This window comes from Anabrus simplex, chromosome 5 (assembly GCF_040414725.1).
Source record: "Anabrus simplex isolate iqAnaSimp1 chromosome 5, ASM4041472v1, whole genome shotgun sequence".
NCBI lineage: Eukaryota > Metazoa > Arthropoda > Insecta > Orthoptera > Tettigoniidae > Anabrus > Anabrus simplex.
In genome coordinates this window covers 208212132-208226953 of record NC_090269.1, presented here as the reverse complement: position 1 = coordinate 208226953, position 14822 = coordinate 208212132, and the positions used below count along the sequence as shown (strand labels likewise).

General features: G+C 41.1%; 1 protein-coding gene and 1 long non-coding RNA gene across 3 annotated transcripts in view; one reads left to right on the top strand and one right to left on the bottom strand.

Moving 5' to 3' along the window:
- LOC136874772 (transcription factor Sox-2) overlaps positions 1-2902 on the bottom strand; it is a 237317-nt gene extending 234415 nt beyond the window's left edge. Inside the window, exon 1 of the mRNA XM_067148442.2 lies at positions 1040-2902. Coding sequence (XP_067004543.2) covers positions 1040-2462 — 1423 coding nt within the window. The 5' untranslated portion in view covers positions 2463-2902. The remainder of the gene's footprint in view (positions 1-1039) is intronic.
- Positions 2903-3000: 98 nt separating this feature from the next.
- Positions 3001-14822, top strand: part of LOC136874773 (uncharacterized) — a 132127-nt gene continuing 120305 nt past the window's right edge. The window contains exon 1 of one of the 2 annotated variants that reach the window (XR_010860296.2): positions 3001-3113. This is a non-coding gene — a long non-coding RNA (uncharacterized lncRNA). Of the gene's footprint in view, positions 3114-4357; positions 4429-14822 lie in introns of those variants that run through there. The other variant, XR_010860295.2, reaches the window with a different exon arrangement.

Genomic DNA, 14822 nt, shown 5'->3' with positions numbered 1-14822 from the left:
AAACAAAAGAATCACCAACACTGTCAAAATGTATACGCGTTAAACCTAGCTTTAGTTAGGCCTACTGAGAAAGTTTTCCAAAACCGCAACACCTTTCTCTCTTTTTTTTCATTTTAAACTCATTAGAAGAAAACAAACACGGTATTATCTTGTTATATTGGCCGTTCGGGTATGGTTAATGTTTCTTTAACGCACACATAACTTTTATTAGACGTTGTTCATTGTCATAAGGGTGTTGAATATATTCGATTGCCATTCACTATCAGATTAAATAAAATTTAAAAAGCAAAACCGTGCAAAATGATAGCAGAGCGTACTAGCGAATACGGAGCAATTTGTACACGAGAAAAAAAAAGACTATTTCTTCCCCATTGGCAGAGTAGGCCCTATAACAACTGTTCATCCCCCAAGCGAATGCTGGGAACTGTTCACGAAAATGTATCCACAGCTTTTCAGATTAGAGACCTCCAATTATTTAACACATATTTCTTCCCCATTGACAGAGGATAACAACTGTTTATCCCTCCAAGAGAATGCTGGGAACTGTTCACGAAAATTTATCCACAGCCTTTCAGATTAGAGACCTCCAATTAATTAACACATATTTGGTCACTTATAACTACAACAAACAGAACAATATTTCTGTGAAATTATACTCGTTAATAATAGTGCACACACGATATAGGATACTGTTCTGAACTGAATTTAAAACACTGGTAAAATAACGCTCGGCTATCAGTTTCCACAGATCGATTAAACCGATGAACAACGCCTAACGAAAATTAAGCATAGCATGAACAAAGTGCTGCACACATGAAGGAGATGAGTCACACCAATAATTTATCAGTCTGTGCCACGGGAAACAGGGAAGACGAGACACTAGAGGGTGACGGTTCGGTCATGCATGAGGAAAAGAGAAGGAACATAAACCTGTTAACGTTATTTCATGCACTGAAGCAAGGTGTGACCCATCTCGTTCAGATGTACGTACATACCAGTGTAGGATGAGCACATTACATGTGGGTGAGGGGCATGGTACCTGGGCCTCCCATGGGGTCAGGCGACCCCGTGTGCTGGTGATACTGCATCTGTTGCAGCCGCTGTTGTTGGTGATGTTGTTCAGCGGACGGGTCTGTAGGCAGGTACATGTTGATCATCTGCCTGAGGTCGCCCTGTGGTGTTCCGCCTCCACCTCCTCCACCGCCGCCGTTCGCTCCCACGTACTCCCGCTTGATCGAGACACCGCCACCTCCAGGTACCGCTGAGCCACCGCCGCCGACGGGGGTAGGCGTGTGAAGCCCTCCTGAAGACGGTGATACGGGTTCTGACTTGATGCTGGACCCGCTAGGGCTGTGCGATGACATCTGAGAACCCGGCTGTTGTTGCTGTTGCATGGAGTGATACGGGGAACCCGCGCCCCCAGGTACTGTTCCTCCGGTTGAGTACAGGCCGTACGACGAGCCGTTCATATACGAGTTGAGTGACGAAGAATTAGGGTGCATTTGCGACATGTCATAGCGTGGGTACCCACCAGCCGCTGCCGCCATATGGCTTCCGTACGCCGAGTGGTGCTGTTGGTAGGCCGAAGGATCGTGGTGGTGCATCATGTACCCATTGGGCATGTAACCGTTGGGCATCTGGTACATGTCTCTCCCGACCACCTGCTGAACCACGGCAGCCGTTGCAGCGTTCCGCTGTGCCTCGGCTCCTGGCAATAGCGATCCCGTACCCAGCGGGTACTTGTCCTTCTTCAACAACGTCTTCGTCTTCCGTCGTGGCCGGTACTTGTAGTCGGGGTGTTCCTTCATATGAACTGCTCTCAATCTTTTCGCCTCATCGATGAACGGCCTCTTCTCTGTTTCGCTCAGTAATTTCCATTCTGCCCCTAAACGTTTCGAAATTTCTGAGTTGTGCATCTTTGGGTTTTCCTGCGCCATTTTTCGCCGCTGTCCTCTTGACCACACCATGAAAGCGTTCATGGGCCGTTTCACTCGCTCGACATTCTGATTCTTGCTGCTACTGTTATTGTTATTCGCAGGTCCATGATGATGTTGATGGCCTCCCATGCCACCAGGCTGTTGACCGCCCCCACCACCGCCCCCTTGCCCCATAGGAGGACCACCATGTTGTTGCTGTTGTTGTTGCTGCTGTTGGGGGTGGCCATGTTGGCCGAGTGATGTCGGATGACCCCCATGTTGTTGCTGGTGTGACATGTGCTGGGAATGATGTTGTTGCTGTTGAGATGGGGGCGGTTGATGTAGTTGTTGTGGAGGCGGCGGTTGCCCTAAGTTCATTACGCTACTCATCACTGGAGTCACGTTACCTGACAATGCCGAGCTGTGTACGATAGAGCCCAAAGCACTGTACGTGGACACAGGATGGCCATGTAAAGACCCTGGATGATGAGGAGGCATGTTTGCGTGCAAACTGCCCCCCTTGAGGTCCGACTCCATCGTCAGCATGTCGTCTTCCCTGGGCGCGTACAGCTTGGCCGCCGGATTGAGACACTCGCACTGAACACAAAACCAATGGTGACCACCCTTCTTGACGTAACCCCCCAAGAAGCACCACGCTCGTTATGAAGCACACGTCTGTTACACACGCCACTGTGTTTTCAGTCAGCACACTGTCCACTTGCCAGTCGATGATGACCACCACGTCTGGAGTTCCCTCACCATTCAAGCCTCCTTCCTTCCCTCTTTCTTTGTCGCACGCACGCTCGATATATATATCTATCTATCTCTCTCTCCTTATCAGGTAAGACTGTGCACTAAGGCTCTGTATATGCTATTCACAAAGTCCGCTGAATACCTCCACACTGTCCCGAGTACCTCTCGCGTCTGCAGGCTTCACAAAACCTGACGCTACCTCCTATTCTTCGGCGCTTCTCACTATTTGTCGTGGCTCCCCTCTCTTCAGCCATAGGCCCAGCCTCCATGTGCTATTGATTGACGTACACGCCTGCCATGATTGGCACTGGCCAATGGCAGTGCACTACAACGCGGCTGAGGGCAGGCAGAACCTGTGACGTCATGCATTGTGGGCGGGGCGCAGCGCCGCCACGTTCCCTGGTGGCGGGCCCGGAGTAGCTCGCCGGCCCCCATCCTGACCAGGTGAGTAGTCGCTCTGGTTCGTAAACACAAACATCTCACTAACATATATCAATATTTCCAAATCTCAGTTATGAAACATATTTTCCTTATCCTCTCAACGATGTTGGCTTTACGCTCTTTTTTTCACTTGATTGTATTTTTAGTGATTACTTACGTTTTAACTCGGTGTGTTTAAATCAGATATAATTCCACTCAACTACCTTGCCGAAGGCACACTTTGCTCTCTGTCAAGAGAAAATAAAGGATGATTTTGTAAATAACATTAAACAACAGATTAATGACCGCTATTTCATGTCATACGTATCACTTCTTTACAATAAATGACGAACTTTCACTCAAAATCCAAATTCAAGTTTTCTGTGTTTCGTTTAAAAAACGCTTTCAAAACTGTATTTATTAAGAAAACTTAGGTAACATTTTCAAGTAGTATTTTCACTGAAAAGACACATTTATCCACTTGCGATTGCACTTTTATTAATGTTGTTAATATGCATGTCTTACTATGTAGAGTATAAAGTGTTCTGTTCACCCTGTAATATTAAATGTAGCTTTCATTGGGTATAGGCCTACTTGGTGGTAGATAATGTACTTCACAAAGCACAGTAACGGACTTCATCAAATAACAAATATAGAATTAGTAACACTCGATAGTCTTTCCCTTCATAAGTTCATCCCATCATTTTAGGTAGTGAAGATTGATTCGAAATATGTAGACTATTTTTTTAATTACACCACATTGTTGAACGCAAGTTCACAGGCGTAGGTTTGTGACCGGCATTTAATGAAAAAGATATCACAAGAAAATAGTGAATAAGTGCGAATTAATATTCCGAAGTCTCACGAGCGACATGTAGTAGTTGTGGCGTCCATAGTTTCTAAGATGACACTAACGCGTCTTTGCTACCGAAATACTGAGCTGCTTATTGTTATGACTGCATCGGGGAGTGGAGAGGGGGCGCAACACTCCCTACTTTATAGAATCTTCTATAGCTTTTGTGTCAATTGTAGAATAATTCAATAGAAGCTTTTGTCCTATTGCTGGCGAGTTGAATAGTTCGGAGGGCTCAGTATTTACCAACACTGCCACCACTTGTGTTTACAACCTGTTCCATGCCATGCAAATTACAATTCTTACTGACTTTTTTCTGTCCGTCATTGTTCCTTTCACTTCCTCTTTCACTACGACAGACAACGAAGGCGCTCAATAACAACATTGAAGTCGGTTCTCTTTCATTCGGTTCCTCCTAGTCTGACAGTATTCGCGGGTGCCTCGCTGTCTTCATACTTGGTTGGGAATTTTAACATTCGGTGACTTGTAAGTAGACATTGCCAATGAAAATATACGTTTTTTAAACTTTTTGTGTTAATCATTAATATAAAGCGAATTAAGAAAGTAGGCCTACGACGAAGACCATGACTAGAAGATACTCGTTGGCCAGTTAACAAACTATAGTGCTAGCTAGATCTGATAAGGAGTGAATAGGAGAATTATTATTATTATTATTATTATTATTATTATTATTATTATTATTATTATTATTATTATTATTATTATTATTATATACCGGTATATGCGAATATGCCAATTAAGATTACGCAAAGTAGGTCTACTAAGATGCATACATTTGCCTTCCTCCGTGCCCATATCTTTTTCATTCTTTTACTGTGGGCTTCCTTGCAGTCTTCAGGCATTATTATTATTATTATTATTATTATTATTATTATTATTATTATTATTATTATTATTATTAAAACAAGAAGGCTTATATTGATTTAATGTGTAGAGTGCTCGGAGGTGTAGCTTTCTATGAACAACTTCATCCAAAGCGTAAACTGAAGATTAGAAAAATAATTTAACTTGAAAAAAGGAAGATTTGTTATATTCTCTGTTGTCTTATTCATAATCATGACCTAGGGATTTAATAATGATTAGGTTTATGTTTTTTGTGCTATTATAGTATCTGCATTGAAGCTTCAACTAAGACACAATGCTAATATTTTTCTCGGGTGAAAATTGAAAAAGGCTCAATGACATGTAGCCCAGGATGTTCAATAAGAGTTGTATATAGGCCTAGTCCAGGTTCAAACCGCTCAAATTTGACTTCCGTTCCCTGAGATATGACTGATCAGAATTATTCAACTGCTACTTTTACTAGGTACAGTCATACTTAACGGTTTTGAAATGTTCTGAAAATAGATTTTTTAGTTTCATATTTGCTCGTAGAAACGATGTCTGGTTTCACTTATGCACAACTCGTTATCAAGCTGCAATTTATATCTGTTCAGAGAGACACTTTTGAATCGACTATGCCTCGCAGTAATTAGGATTGTTATTATAACTAAATACAACTTCTGGAGATGTTTATCGTGATCAAAATAAGTACAGATTATTTCTTGAGAATTCTATACTGCCCTTCATCTGTTTATAGTACAAATTGTATAGTGATAGAAAACTGTTTTAAAAGGATTATTTAGCATTATGATTGGGACAAAAAGCATATATTTCAGTAACTTCTTATCGAGGCTAAGCGGAATATTAAGATGAAAAAGTACTCACGATTATTTAAACAAAAAATTCATCTTGGTGCGACTTTGGCTTCTCAGTCCGTTAATAGAACATTTCTTTTGGAAAAATTGCCATATCGCGAGTAGACTTATGGAAACTTATTTTGAGTGTCGAGTAATTTGGAACTCCCAGAGATCTTTGTAACATTTTCTGCCATTCATATGAGTGTCCGACTCGTTGGCTGAATGGTCAGCGTACTGGCCTTCGGTTCAGAGGGTCCACACAAAACTCTATCCTCCACCACAATAACACGCAGTTACCTACACATGGTAGATGCCGCCCACCCTCATCGGAGGGTCTGCCTTACAAGGGCATTTTAGTCATTCATAAGAATATAATAACATGTAAAACATTGTAACACAGAGTGCATTTCTTACTGCAAATAGGCGTAGGTTACTATACACAGTAAGATATATAGTAACATTTTAGAGTAAAACGAGTTCAACTTAAATTAGTAATCCAGAGGTAATTATTATTATTTGTAAGAGAGTGTTATTCCAGATTACGACAATTTGTAGGGCTACCGAACACTTTCCTTCATAGAGCTATTGTTATTTTCGTTATTTCGCGTTAGAGGACAGGGACATCCTAGTAACATCAGTCCATATAATTCTGTGATGGTGGCTTGTTGCTTCTACAACATTACACACCATAACATCTGTCAGCTCCAATAGGATGCAGTTTTCGAGTAAAGTCACTGTCAAAAGCGGAAAACCGTTGGTAGGTCTCATTTCAGTAATTTATATTTGTTTGAGGCCGGTTGTCTCGAATTAAATGTTTCTTGTCTTAGGCCTTCTCTGTCTGCTGGACTTAAAACACATCCCATCGGTCAATTTTTGCATTAATCTGTACATCTTCGGATCTCCAATTGGGATAGAGATTCAGGAAACGAGCTAAAATCCCAGCAGTTTAAGTCAATTAAATCCTAATTAAAGGAGCTGCCGATAGATATCTCGGCCTGGAATCGAATCGTTTAAATCGTAGGTGTCATGACTTCTCACAGAAGTCGTCGTGCTCAATTCATATAGCATCTTACAGTTGTGATTAAGATTTCACTTAAAAGTGGAGATCCTGGGGGCTATTATTACAATATTAAGATTAACTTATTAAGAGTCACGTAATATTTGAAGTCTGCTTGTTTACTTTGTGCCTTAACTCGCATACCTTAAAAATACTTATAGGCTGCAAAACTGTCTTAGACTAATAAACTTACCAGTTGATGTTGCGATGTAGGCTAATGTTAATCAGGAAACCTACAATATCATTGTTTTGAATAGTCTTGTTCTTTAAAATGGTGATGATTTTTATTGTTGAATTGAGAGGACTAATAGCCTATATTAATATAGGCCCGTGTGTTCAAATTAATTGCAGGAATTCAGAGAATCGTGTTTGCTTGAGTGAGAGTCGATCTCAGGTTAATTTGATAATAGCCTGTTTGAAATTTTTACCCAGGGGAATGTTTCTCTTGTACGCATTTACAGTCGTAGATTTGTTCTCGTTTAATAATAATAATAATAATAATAATAATAATAATAATAATAATAATAATCATCATCATCATCATCATCATCACCATGTAGGTCCTACACATTTCGAATATCGGGAAGGTACAGTGCATGTAGTAGAGTAGAAGTATGATTCATGACCCATGATCATTCGCCTACGTTATAAAATTGTTTATGTGCATTTCCTTTTTAGGTATAAGAATAATTTAGACATCACTGTATTTCCTCTGATATCATTAAGTAATCTCGCTGTATCGTATTTTGCCTAATTCGAGCGTTTTAGTGAAGCAAATGAATTAGGCCCTACGCATAAGTTACGTATAATTATTTGCACGAAAGTTTCCTCGTAATGCAGCGGGACTAGTTTCAATGAGGTAATGGAACTTTGAAGATATCAAGTTGCCTGGGTACAACAAAAAAAAACATTACGTTTAACATGTCGCATACGGAGAATCTGTTAAGCCTCCGTGTCTCAGGCGGCAGCACGCCAGCCTCTCACAGCTGGATACCGTGGTTTAAATCCCGGCCACTCCATGTGAGATTTGTGCTGGACAAAGCGGAGGCGGGAGAGGTTTTTCTCCGTGCACTCCAGTTTTTAGCTGTCACCTTTCATTTCAGCAACACTCTCCATTAGGATTTAATTTCATCTGTCGATCATTTATCATTGCCCCAGAGGAGTGCGATAGGCTTCCGCAGCCGGCACATTTCCTATCCTCGCCGCTAGATGGGGGCTTCATTCATTTTATTCCTGACCTGGTCGAATGACTGGAAACAGGCTGTGGATTCTCACACAGAGAATATCTTCACCTTAGTCACTTCAATTTAGTCAATACTGGTAGTCATTACATATGTCTTATGTGAATAATAATAATAATAATAATAATAATAATAGGCCTGATAATAATTCTTGGCTGAGTGGCTCAGGTGTTAGAGCGCTGGCTTTCTGAGCCCAAGTTCGCGGGATGGATCGCCGGTAAGTTTGGTGGTAGGCCTATTTGGCATTGTTCAAATAAGCCTACATCAGCCTGGTGTCAGTAGATTTTCTGGCACGTAAATGAACTCTAGTTGGACGATATTCCGGCATCTAGCCGTCTCTGAAAATCGTAAAAGTAGTTGGTGGGCAGTGAAAGGCAGCAGCATTAATAATTAAAGCAATAAAATATATTTCGTTCTTTAATTTTAGGTGATTTCTTTAAATCTGTATGTATGTATGTTCAGTCCATCAGCGCTTACGCTGGTGGGATCCTCAACAGCTCTTCCGTCAGCTGTCATAGATGGCCTAGGCATCACTGAAGTGGCGTACTAGGGAAATGGGGAGTGAGGTAGTTTCCCGTTGCTTTCGTCTCTTTAAATCTGTAGGGAAGCTATATTAATTTGATAAACAAAGTGGAAGGTCCTTTAGGACATAAAAAGGAAAATTACCTAAGCCTCACAAACCTAATAGCCTACCATCGGATTGGAAGAAAGTGAGAGTTGACCAAGGAAGGTTGGACAGGAAAGGTGTTAGCAAAGCGCCTCATACGAGTAAGAGGAAGCAGTGTCAGGCTCAGCTAGGGGCTCTGTGGTTACCACTCCAAGCTCAGAAGTTGTAATACCCGAGAAGTGGGAGAGCTTTCAGAATTTTCAGTTAGAGTAGAAAAAAAATTGGCGTATGGCTTTTAGTGCCGGGAGTGTCCGAGGACAAGTTCGGCTCGCCAGATGCAAGTCTTGTGATTTGGCGACCATAGGCGACCTGCGCATCGTGATGAGGATGAAATGATGATGAAGACGACGACACATACACCCAGCCCCCGTGCCAGAGAAATTAACAAATTATGGCTAAAATTCCAAACCCTGCATGGAATCGAACCCGGGACCCCTGTGACCAAAGGCCAGCACGCTATAACCATTTAGCCATGGAGCCGGACTGACTAAGTAGAGAAGATCGGATACACCTCAGAGGATGTGACTTCCCGCAGATTCCCCTTTTCAACTCTTGAGGATTATCGGGATAGTACATAAACATGTAACTTACTTGCACACATCACATTCACGAACTTAGTAAATCTCCTCGCGATAAATTGTAACTACAGACATCACAACGACGTACACGAGTTATCAGAGTGCATAAACACAAGGGACCACTAAAAGTCCGAGCCTTTTACCGAAAAGGAACGAATAGAACAGAGTGTCAGAGAATGTTATATATTGATGCAGACGGTAAAAGTTCTGTTTTTATTTAACAGTGAGGCATATATGGTTTGTGCCTGTGGTGGAACTGAAGTATATGACTGAGAAGAAATATGTTAGGATAACTTACAGCATTACGGTTCGAATGTACAGTACGTTAATTCAATTTGTTCAGTTTGAATATGGTCTATAGGAGGAAAGAAAAGCGAGACAGGGTGTGGGAGACGGGGTTGCATGTGACAGGATATTCTATTTGAAAACAATTCTAACATCAAGTTCACTGTTCGAAATATAGTCAATTATTTCGTATTTAAGCATCAGCGTTGTGTGCTTAGTGAATGTGGTTGGAGCGGGTAAGATATTCTATAATAACCTGATGTATGCCTAGTCCTATATACTGATAAACTTACTTAAAAGTTACTGAGACTTGAAGTGGTCAGGAATCAATGTTACATTCGAGCAATTTATTTTCCGAACATGAGCCTGGCTGAGAAAGGGAGAACACAGGGATATCAAGAAATATCAGCATCGGGATTCGAATTCATCCATCTCCGAAATCTTGGATACTATCCGGTGTGCTATAGCCTACTCCTCAGGTTTATTCTGCTTTTTATTGCTATTATTCGCATCGAAGCCCAGAATTCACATGAAAATTCAACCTGTTGTAGCCTTAGTTGAATATAATAGTACAAGAAGACTACAAATTTAAAAATGTAATAAATCCAATTATTTAGTTGCTGTTTCATATTAGGATCTTGGGACATCATCAGTCTATTAAGAAATCTTTGTTCTTACTGTTCCCAAATGTGGGTGTGGGAGATGGGGTTGCAATTGACACGATATTCTATCCAAGAATCTGTTGTGCCTATTCTGATTGTATATTGATCATTAACTGGAGCTAGCATTGCTTTGGAAAGAATGCAATCTCAGCATTTGCCTAACGACGAACTAGTGTTACCCTTTTTAAAGTTGGTCATTGGTGGGAATGGCATCCTTCCTTTCGTGAGCCCAAGGGCCCTCGCTTCACGAGCCAGCGCTTTATTGCAATAAGTTGCCATGGCTGGCTGTTTACTGCAATTAAGGTAGTAGGCCTACACCTGTTACATTAGAATGATGACATTTTGATCAAACAATCACAGATGACTTAGCTACAACAATGAAATACGCAGTGAGTGTAAATAAATATTTACATAGGGCTTATAGGTATTTAACTATAACTCATGTGTTAAAGGGTAGTTCGGGAGGAGAAGGAAACTAATAGTTTGCATCAATACCTAGAATTTACACGGAAGTTTGACCTAATTTTAAGTTGAATGTAGGCCTCAGTAATAAATAATAATAATGTTATTTGTTTTACGTCCCACTAACTACTTTTAAGGTCTTCGGAGACGGCGAGGTGCCGGAATTTGGTCCCGCAGGAGTTCTTTTACGTGCCAGTAAATCTACCGACACGGGGTTGTCGTATTTGAGCACCTTCAAATACCACCGGACTGAGCCAGGATCGAACCTGCCAAGTTGGGGTTAGAAGGCCAGCGCCTTAACCGTCTGAACCACTCAGCCCGGCATAGGCCTCAGTGTTTAGGTCCAGTCAGTATTTATTCAACTTGAATTTTATATGTTCACACCGTCAAACTGAATCTCATAGCTTGTTTACGATAATAGAATACAGTAGGAAAAGTTCAAAATGCAGAAATAATAATAATAATAATAATAATAATAATAATAATAATAATAATAATAATAATAATAATAATAATAATAATAATAATTTAATGTCTGATTTTACTAACAGTCTTTAAAGACTCACATAATGAAATATATAGGCCTACAAATGTATTCAACAAAATAAGATCATTCGCTGATTTCGGTTAATAGCCTACGTGAAACGTACAGCCTGTCGATCAGAATGGAAGAGGGCAGAACGGTTTCATGCTCAGTATCTTTCCATTATTACTTTACAACCATTATTTTTTCTGAGCTCGGTGTTACCGCTTTTCAGAACCTCTCTATATCTACTATGACATGAAATGTCGTGTGGCCTCCGGAGATCCCTGGTGCAGGTCTTTTGATTTGAAACCCGTAGGCGACCTGCGCGTCGTGATGAGGATTGAATATCGTTATTATTTATAGGGTTTGTACTATTTACTTCATGTTTAAAAGAATATATATCACCCGTTTGAAAAAAAATTACAGTTGATGAACGGCTAAGAAGTCGTCCGCGCTTTACAATCGGTGAAATAGAACTGATAAGTTATACAGCAGAGTGGAGATTCTTAATTATGCACATCTTCTTTTCTTCTTTTCCTGCCGCTTTTCCCACACCTGTGGGGTCGCGGGTGCGAACTGCGTCGCACATGTGGATTTGGTCCTGTTTTTACGGCCGGATGCCCTTCCTGACGCCAACCCTCTATGGAGGGATGTAAGCACTATTGCGTGTTTCTGTGGTGGTTGGTAGTGTAGTATGTTGTGTGAATATGATGAGGAGAGTGTTGGGACGGACATATACACCCAGTCCCCGAGCCAGAAGAATTAATCAGAAGAGATTAAAATCCCCGACCCGGCCGGGAATCGAACCCGGGACCCTCTGAACCGAAGGCCAGTACGCTGACCATTCAGCCAACGAGTCGGACTCTTAATTATGCACATCAAGGAAGAAATTATCTTTATTCGTCAATTTTAAAAATAAGCAGAAATGAGTCAATACTAGGAACAATAATTAAGAAGGAAACAAGAAAACTATGGGTTCAGATTGACGAATATAATAAAGAGAGCAAATGACAGGTAGGCCTATTACGAGGAAACATTTTTAAATATAAATTAATACCTGCAGTAGAGTGACGAATGATATGTTATGTTACGATCATCTAAACACAAGTGCATCAGAAAAAAACGGGACCAAGAAGCATCAGTAGAGGATAGAAACGAGAAAGACGTTGATGATAAGGTAGCGTAGTCAAAATATAATGAACTAAGCTATTTCAAGGTAATGCTAATTGGGTACTAGTAAAGACATGACCTATTTGAAAGTTCATCTCGTACCTTGGACAAACTGTCTGGATCGCTGAAAAAATCTCACACACGTAGGCCTATTTCATCATAATAGACTGCTATGCCTTTCACCGTTCAGAGTTCACGCCTCTGTGAATAATAATAATAATAATAATAATAATAATAATAATAATAATAATAATAATAATAATAACCATGTTATCGGTTTAACGTCATATTAAACGCTTTTACAGGTTTCGGAGAATCCGAAGTCCGGAATGTTGTCCCGCAGGAGTTCATTTACGTGACGGTAAATCTACCGACACGAGGCTGACGTATTAGAGCACCTTCAAATACCACCGGACTGAGCCGGGATCGAACCCGCCAACTTGAGCTCAGGAGGCCAGCGCTCTACCGCCCAAGCTACTTAGCGCGGAAGAATTAGGATAATGACCTTACTTACTCATAGCCACAGTGAGAATTTCATTCTCACGTTTTAGAGACCACTGGTAGTCCTAACCGCCTAAGCACAAGGAGGGCTGCGACTCTTATTCCATAGCAGCTGCTGGTACGGCATCAGGACTAATTACTAGGACACTAAGCCATTGTCCATGGTTCATTTTTGTCTTTTACAAATTACTTTACGTCGCATTGACACAGATAGGTCTTATGGCGACGATGAGGTAGGAAAGGATTATGAGTGGGATGGAAGCGGCCGTGACCTTATTTAAGGTACAGTCGCAGCATTTGCCTGGTGTGAAAATAGGAAACTACAGGCCAAGAACTAGAACGTGACTACAGGAACCCACACCACGAACCATGTATTATTATTATTATTATTATTATTATTATTATTATTATTATTATTATTATTATTATTATTATTATTATGTTATTGCTTTTATGTCCAACTAACCACGTTTGACGGTTTTCTGAGATGCCAAGGTGCCGAAATCTAATCCCGCAAGAGTTCCTTTACGTGCCAGTAAATTTATCGACACGAGGCTGACGTATTTGAGCACCTTCAAATACCACCGGACTGAGCTAGGATCGAACCTGTCACGTTGAGGTCAGAAGGCCAGCGCCTCAATCGCCTGAGCCACTCAGCCCGACATTATTATTATTATTATTATTATTATTATTATTATTATACTCACCGAACTCGATAGCTGCAGTCGCTTAAGTGCGGCCAGTATCCAGTAATCGGGAGATAGTGGATTCGAAGCCCACTGTCGGCAGCTCTGAAGATGTTTTTCCGTGGTTTCCCATTTTCACACCAGGCAAATGCTGGGGCTGTACCTTAATTAAGGCCACGGCCGCTTCCTTCCCATTCCTAGGTCTTTCCCATCCCATCGTCGCCATAAGACCTATCTGTGTCGGTGCGACGTAAAGCAAATAGCAAATATATAGGTATTATACTCTTGCTGGGAGTGGGTTGTATACCAGAGTTCAGCTTGTTTTGATTGTTGATGGAATGAAGATGTTATATGGCTTATGGCTAACTTATTCCTTGTGCCTAGTGGCTCCCATGGGTTAGAAGTTGCAATGTCGTGAAATGTAAGTCTCTTCTGCGCACGGCTGCATTATAAATGAGGTGAAGGAAACAGGAGTGCAGTAGCTGAAGTATGTTCGTTATATCTGGCATCGTCCAGCGCCAACGGCTGTAGAACATCCCCTCCGGAATCACAACAAGCGGGCTGACTGCTATTTACATAATGCAATGTGTAAGACAGGCTGAGAGGAGGGGAGAACGAGGTAGCTGACGGGAGGTCGACGGAGCGATCGAGGGGCAAATTTCTGCATATCCTTCACGACGGATCTAAATTCGAGGAGAGAAATAATCTTTAAAATTAGGAGGACTACTTTGAAGTATGTAGGGAACTTCTTTCAGAGTAGAAATATGCAGGCGTTTATGAAAAAACGATAATAATTCAGAGGTAAGGTAGCATTGTCTTCGGCCATTCAGGGCAAAGGGCACAATGTAAGAGATTTGTTTCTTCGCAATTGTCACCCCGGTCAAGTGTTGCTGTGTAGGGCCTACAAGAGTTCTGAACCATTTACAACCAATTAGAGAAAAGATACGCTTCGAAAAAATGCAATGAATGAATGAATGAATGAATGAATGGATTAATGAATGAATGAATTGATTAATAATAATAATAATAATAATAATAATAATAATAATAATAATAATAATAATAATAATATAGCCTCAGCTACCGTGTACAGACATATATATGAATTCGATGCCATCTGGCTGCATGCTCGTCAATTTTGACGTTCATGTTTATTCCAGGCCTACTTGATGGCAGAGTAAATCTCTTGGACGTCTACGGCTGAGTTTTCAACGAATTTTATGTCCAGGTTCATGGCTGAATGGTTAGCATGCTGGCCATTCGTCCAAGGTATCCCGGGTTTGATTTCCGGCCGGGTCGGAGGTTTTAAACTTTATTGGTTAATTCGTCTGGCCCGGGTGCTGGG